This window comes from Numida meleagris, chromosome 1, assembly GCF_002078875.1.
Source record: "Numida meleagris isolate 19003 breed g44 Domestic line chromosome 1, NumMel1.0, whole genome shotgun sequence".
Lineage (NCBI taxonomy): Eukaryota > Metazoa > Chordata > Aves > Galliformes > Numididae > Numida > Numida meleagris.
In genome coordinates, this window is record NC_034409.1 from 177,127,376 (window position 1) to 177,134,218 (window position 6,843).

At 42.3% G+C, this 6,843-nt stretch overlaps 2 protein-coding genes across 8 annotated transcripts in view; one reads left to right on the forward strand and one right to left on the reverse strand.

Annotated features, from left to right (window-relative positions):
• Positions 1–2,577, reverse strand: part of PARP4 (poly(ADP-ribose) polymerase family member 4) — a 47,537-nt gene extending 44,960 nt beyond the window's left edge. Inside the window, exons 1-3 of one of the 4 annotated variants that reach the window (XM_021379905.1) lie at positions 2,441–2,577; positions 1,513–1,662; positions 290–422 (exon numbers count right to left, since the gene is read on the reverse strand). In XM_021379905.1, the coding sequence (XP_021235580.1) occupies positions 290–415 (126 nt within the window). In that variant the 5' untranslated portion in view covers positions 416–422; positions 1,513–1,662; positions 2,441–2,577. Of the gene's footprint in view, positions 1–289; positions 423–1,512; positions 1,725–2,440 lie in introns of those variants that run through there. The other 3 variants (XM_021379914.1, XM_021379921.1, XM_021379897.1) reach the window with 3 other exon arrangements.
• CENPJ (centromere protein J) overlaps positions 2,688–6,843 on the forward strand; it is a 17,864-nt gene continuing 13,708 nt past the window's right edge. For all 4 annotated transcript variants that reach the window (XM_021379934.1, XM_021379941.1, XM_021379950.1 and 1 more), the window contains exons 1-3: positions 2,688–2,985; positions 3,475–3,988; positions 5,806–5,929. In XM_021379934.1, coding sequence (XP_021235609.1) covers positions 3,554–3,988; positions 5,806–5,929 — 559 coding nt within the window. In that variant the 5' untranslated portion in view covers positions 2,688–2,985; positions 3,475–3,553. The remainder of the gene's footprint in view (positions 2,986–3,474; positions 3,989–5,805; positions 5,930–6,843) is intronic.

Below are 6,843 nucleotides of genomic sequence, written 5' to 3' on the forward strand. Positions count from 1 at the left end.
GGATATTTGGATAATAGCCTCAATAATACGCTTTATTTCCTGGTTGTACAGGAAAAAAGTCTTCCCTGGTTCTTTTGTAGAGAGAGAATATTGCTCTTAATTTTTATTTATTTTTAATGAGACATTTCAGTACTATAGATATGGATGAATTAGAAAGGTAAGCAGAATATTTCCAGTGAAATATTGAAGAGAGAAATATTTCTATACATGAGGTACAATTCAAACTCTATAACACTTTCAACACTTGGTATTTTCCTTCTGAGATCTCAGAAATAAATCTAGAACTTACCTTGTGATTAAGCACAAAATTAATTAATCCACCATTTTCTTTTATGCATGCTTTCAGGCTGTTCTTCTTCTGAATGGATAAGTACTTCACTTTAATAAAGAACACACAGTTTGCAAAGATTGTCATTGCTCTCCTGTCAAAACAGAAAAGAGTTTGTTTTTTGTTTTGGCTACGAAATCTTTAATTCCTATTATCCACCTAAGTAGTTAGTTATGGAGAGAGAGCAAGATAATTCATTTGAATTTGGGATTTTGAGAAAACTAGACAATCAACACGATCAGATGCATTTTTATATAGGCCTGTATAATCTGAGTCATAGGAAGGGCCCAAATCATCTATTACCCTACACATCTGAGAGAACCAGCAGCGTGCATTTAGGTGAGGCATACAGCAGTTCAAGGACCAAAGGGCACATTAAATTGTTATATATTTATATTTTGTGCCTCTTGTGTTTTATTGTCTGGTGTTAGCAGTACATTTGTCATAAAAGTACTCTCTGCTCGCACACAAAAAACCTGTAACTCTTCTTTCCATGTTTTAATGAAGATGTTTTCACAAGATACTACGTTATCTGAGGTGTTAACAATCTTTTAAGATGTGGACTTAGAACTTGGCTCAAGTAGATTACTTTGAGTCGTACACAAAAGGAAATGTGCCACTGCCAAAAGCTTCCCTTATTAAAAGCACACAGGGCGCTGCCTCCTTTTGCACTGATCTCCGCATGCATTGGACTTCTCTGCAAATTCTCTACAGCAGATTCTGGTCACTGCTGAAGTTTCATTAGAATTCGTCTCCTCAGGAAATAATGGATCCTATTTGCACAGCCTAAACCAAAAGATTAGTAGGAGTGTATTGAAGTACATACAAGCTATCACAAGCCCTGCCAATACAGTGTATCTCACCCAGAAACTCAAGAAACAACCGAATTGTTTGTGGTGCAAAGCTCCACAAAAATATTTTATACTATATTTGCTTATGAAAGTTACACTGCTAAGAACTAAGAAAAAAATACTGAGAGAACTGATCTTTAATAAACCTTAGGTGAGCGAGTAAGCGGAAAGGAAAGCGTAAACTTGAAGGAAGGGCAGATTCACTTCCTCAAAGTGAAGCTCACCCCACCTCAGCAAACAAACCCAGTATCTGCTACCAGCGTAAGAGATATCCAGTGACCATTGATCCCACTTCTCTTTTTATGTTTTAGGTGAAAAATGGCTTACACTCACCCACTCAGGGAGCTCCCTGCCTGAAGGACCTTCTGCGTCCCCTGCAGAGTGAGGTGCAACTGAAGAGCCCGGGAGTAGGGAGGGAGGATGGGCTAGGGCAGCTCACACCGCCTGTACCTTGCCAAAGGGACAGCGGCAGCAGCTGAGACCCTGCCAAATAAATAAACCAAGTGACGTGCAGCCTACTGCGGAATAAGGAACACTAACACTTCCGGCGCTTGAGGGAGGAGGAAACTCACTGTTAAAGTGCAAGTGAACTTTGAAACACCCTCCAGCCAGCAGGAAGAAAAGCTGAAACCTGCTCAGTCTGTACCCAGCAGCTTTTCTCTCTGTTGAGTGAAGAGGGCTTTATTCCCTCTCACTGTTGATGAATGCTGCCACTCAGTATTAGCTTCTCTTCTTTTGCCAGTTTCCCCTGAGAATCAAACTTCTCAAGGAATTTTAGCAAAGTGTTTGGCTCTACTCAACTTGAACTGCAAAGTTTCCAAAATTCAAAATCAGAATAGAAAATGACTATATGTAATGTGTGTGTGAAGAATGGTAAACACTTTTATAACTGGAATAAGAGGCTGATGATAAGAAGACTGAGAATTGCTGACAACTGTCACTGGTTTAATTCTCACAATTTCAATTTATGTTGGTGGAGATCCATAAGGCCCTAACAATCTCAAAAGAATTTCACACAAGTACGTGAGCTTGTAATTATGATCAGCTTGCAAGTTTGGGATCATCATCGTATGGGCCCCTTCCCATTCAGGCTATTCTATGGGGAATTCTGTGACTCTGTACGCTTTCTGCCCACTTATCCTTCTGCTCCACCCTTACTGCAGTTATTTAAAGATTAAAAGGGCAGAGCCAGCCGCAAGGAAGGCATGCGGAAAACACATAGCCCCACTCGTCCAGTAAAGGCACACCCCGCAGAGATTACCGGATCGCTCCGCCGTCATCTCCTCACACCCGCCCCGAAGGGCGGGAAGCCGGGGAGCTGCCTCTCCCCTGCAGCGGGCCGGGCCAGGCCGTGCCGAGCGACACCACCCTCACCCGCTTTCGCCCGCCTCTCCCCACCCCTCGGAAGCCCACGCAGGAACCGGGGCTGCGCTGGGCGGTTTACAGTTGCAGCCCATTAACGGCCTATCTCGCTGCTGAGCCTCTTGGGAGCTGTAGTCGGGCGCCAAGTGATCGCCTCGCGGCTGCGCGAGGCGGACGGCGGCTCGGGACTACAAGTCCCGGCATGCCCCGCGCCCATCTGTGGCGGCGGGAGGTGTGCCATGGCGGCGGGTTTGTAACTGCGAGTGGCGGGCGGCTGCGGTGCAGAATAGTGTGGTGTTGGTACGGAGGCCTCGGCTTCGGCCCTTCGGAATCTAGAGCTCTGGGGAAGTTTTCAGCGGCTCGAACTCTGCTCGTACGGGACTTCTGTAGGAGTTGCGTGAGAATTCCTGTGGGGATCCCGGAGTGCTGCCGGCGGTGATGATGGTAGGAAGAGAGGAAGAAGCGAGCGTGCAGCGTATTTGTGGAATTACCGTGGGAAGCTTGATAAGTGCGCACTGAAATATGCACAGTAAAGCGATTGTATTTACGTGGGCATTTTTGCAGCGTTGCATTAGTGTGGAGATTGGATGGAAGTCTCTGGACTCCTCAAATCACCTCTCCTGTTGTAGAGAGGGTACCTTTTCAAAATTCTGTATGCATCTCTGTACTACTGCTCAGAGCATTATACACAGCTTTATGTTACTTGAGGTGTTATTCGTTTGAGTGCAGTTAACGTTAAGATGAACTGTTGAGTTGTGCTCACTCCCTGGGCAGGAAGTCTGTTAGCAGTTGTCCAAGTTGTTTCTGTCTCCTAGGGAGAAGTACCCGGTGTCTGGTTTTTATGAACACATTCGGCTGGTTATAAGAGTAACTTTCTGATGCTGGGAGTCTCTTCCTGTAGATTTTTATTTCGGTTATCTGCTTACTTTCTAGGTGCTAAAAGCAAATAAGCATACCTGATACTTGTGACTGCACGTTTTACTCTCCTAACGCTACCTAACACTATGTTGTTATGTTAATGCTACATCAGCAATTGCATTGGAATACAATTTACAAGATGCCAACTGTTGAAGATCTGAGTAGTGAACAAAACTTCATTGCACACTGGATGTCCAATAGTTCCCGTGCTGGTGTCTTATTAGATCCTCGTTTTACTGGATTGAAAATCAACACAGAAAATCTGTTATCTGGACCTGAAAACATCACAGCTTTCCCTGGTGAAGTGCAGCATCTCTCAGACAGCTGTTCTGTAAGTGAGGGCTCCTTGTGTGAAGAACAGTTGCTTGAGTCTGGTAGCTCCTGTGCACTTCAGCAAGATACCACTGAAACATCTTTTTCAGCAACACCATACAATGTTGGAAGCTCTAAAGCAGACTTCAGCCACAGTGAAATGAATGGTCAGAATAAATCCAATTGCAGCGATCCTCTCTTTCAAAAGCTTGAACAGGTAATAAATACATTTTTAAAAATTCTACAATTCCTTGATATTCATAAATTAAGATTTATTTTGTTCCTGTGCATCCATGGAATGGAACACCTCTCCTATGAGGACAGGCTGAGAGCTGAGGCTCTTCAGCTTGGAGAAGAGAAGGCTGTGAGGTGACCTGATAGCAGCCTTTCAGTATTTAAGGGGGAGCTACAGGAAATAAGGGGATGGACTCTTTAGCAGGGTCTGTGGTGACAGAACAAGGGGGAATGGCTTCGAGCTTGAAGAGGGGAGATTTGGGTTAGATAGGAAAAGTCTTTTACAGTGAGGGTGGTGAGGCACTGGAACAGACTGCCTAGTGATGTTGTTGATGCCCTCTCCCTGGAGACTTTCAAGCCAAGGCTGGATCAGGCCCCGGGCAACCTGATCAAGCTGTGGTGTCCCGGTTCCTTGCAGGGGAGTTGGACTAGGTGACCTTCAGAGATCCCTTCCAACTCTAAGGATTCTATGGTTTTTCATACCTGAAAGTATTTATAGAACATAAGCTTAAGGAGCAAGCCCTGAGTCAGTTGTGTATACGTAAAGGTTAGTGTCCTCCTCAGAATGTATGGTTACTGAGAGTCTAGTTAGTTTCCACGGGCACAGATTTGAGTTCAAGATGAAATTACGTTTAGTGCCAGCATACTTGCTCTCAGAATCTTCTTTCCTCAAAAGATGAGCATGTTTGTACAGTATTTCATTACTTTCTTGCTTGAAGCTGCATCAGTGGGTACTGGTCATTACAGTGGCAATGCTTCACACAGATACTAACAATACTGTGAATTTGCATGTTCTTATATATAGTAGCACCTTTCGTTAGTAGTGTATGTATACCTATATTCCTGGTTCTGTTTAGATAGAGATATTGCTGCTGAGTGGGCTGATGTGTCCACGGCATTGGGACAAAAAGGCTTGGAATTATAACCCTGTGACGTTACTTACTGTTGGCTGAAAGTGTTAAGAGGGACTTTAATAGATCCTCCTGTTGAGGATTAAGAACTCAACTTCTTCTCTGCTCTGCTAGAAGCTACCTCAGTGCAAATCCAAATGTCTGTTTGTGCAAGTGAATGCTGGGAGGAAGGAGTGAATCTGTAGAGTAGAATTCCACAGCTAAGCTGTTACAAGTTAGGAGCATATTTATTCACGTCTTCTGGGCATGTCAACAGTACCCAACAGCAGCTAAATAACAGGCGTTAGCTGGTTTACTTATGAGGAATTGTTAAGTCTCCTTTCTTGGACTGTTACTGACAATCCAATATATATGTAGTGTGTGTATGTATATATAAGCACACATATGTATATGTATGTGTTTATTTATAATATATTTATTATCATCTTATATATAATATTTATTTCCAAAATCTCAGTTACAGTGAAGAACACCAATGCATACATATAAAGAATGCTGCTATATATACTTACATACAAATAACAACTTTTCTAAAGCTGTATTGATTATGAGGTATTTTGCATTTTAGTAAAGCCACCACGTAGTAGAAGCTCATGTTAAAAGAGCAGAATGTGTTTTTCCTAAATTGCAGAAATGAGTGTTCTGATTTCTATTGTTTGCGGATTGGTCAATTAAAAACTAGTGGATTGGGCTGTACTAGAAATAGTAGGTGTATTCACAGAAGAACTGGAAATTTCGTTCATCAAAGCACTTTGTATGCAACACTTCATGTTACAGTTAAATAATGGGACATCTTTAAAACCTGTTGTCTTGATGATGCTTATGTTTTGGTGCATTCTAAGTATACTTACCCCCCAGTACATTAATTTTTTTTTAATTGCTTGAGAAGCTGAAGGAATTGCAACAACAGAAACAGGAACAGCTAAAGAAACAGCAGATGGAGCAACTTCAAAGGCTAATGGAAGAACAGCAGAAGCTACTTAGCATGGTATCTGGTCAGACAGCAGTTCTTGGTAAGTTGAGAAGTGAAGCATAGGACATGCTTTATAAACTGAAAAATGTGATCTATTGTTTTTGTTTAAGTTGGAAAGTGTATTCAGTGTTCATCTTAAGACTAGTTGATTAAAGATAAATGCTGCAGCATTTTAATGACTGATTCCTTCTGCAGTAGCCCTCAGCAATATTATCCTTTTGCCAAGTTTAATTGTAAGTTAATGATGGGAGCCCTTGGTTTGAAGAATAAGTTGTAAATATAAAAGACAGTGTAAAATAAACAGTTGCATTCCTCTCTGATTACCTGTTTCCTGCAATACTTCTGATTGCTTTGAGCTATCACTGTATCCAGATGAAGTGGTACCTCCTTGTCTGTGCTCACGCGGCACGCGTTTGTTCAAGTGATGAACTCAACAAGAGTGGGGAGCTCATCTGTACTGACAAACAAACGTTTGTAACCTGGTCAGTGGTCCAGTCCAACTTAGGCTGTGCAAAGGGAGAGGACAGTCCTGGACTAGAAGAAGCCCTCCTAGTTGAAGTGGGGGTATCTTTTCTTGCAGGTAGTATCAGTCCCACCTGATTTAAATGATTATGTTTCTTTTACTCAGCCTATCTGAGAAACTGAATTTAGGGTTTAGGCTTTGAACAAAAACTAGATTATCTTATGACTTGAGCGACTGGGCTTGACAACTTTTTACAAGTTACAGTCATCTGAGTATCAGAAGCACAAGGACAACAAAGCTCATGCTATGAGTAATTGTTCTTCACGTACACAAAACAGTGAAATTATAACAAAAGTTAACGCAGAATGCTCCTCATAGTTGAGCAACAGTCGTTCAGTAATGTCTGCCTGTGAAAAGCAAGGTCTGGGTGTGCCCCTGAAAATGCAGAATTGCTTGAGAGACAATGACAGATGACAAATATATTAGTTAGT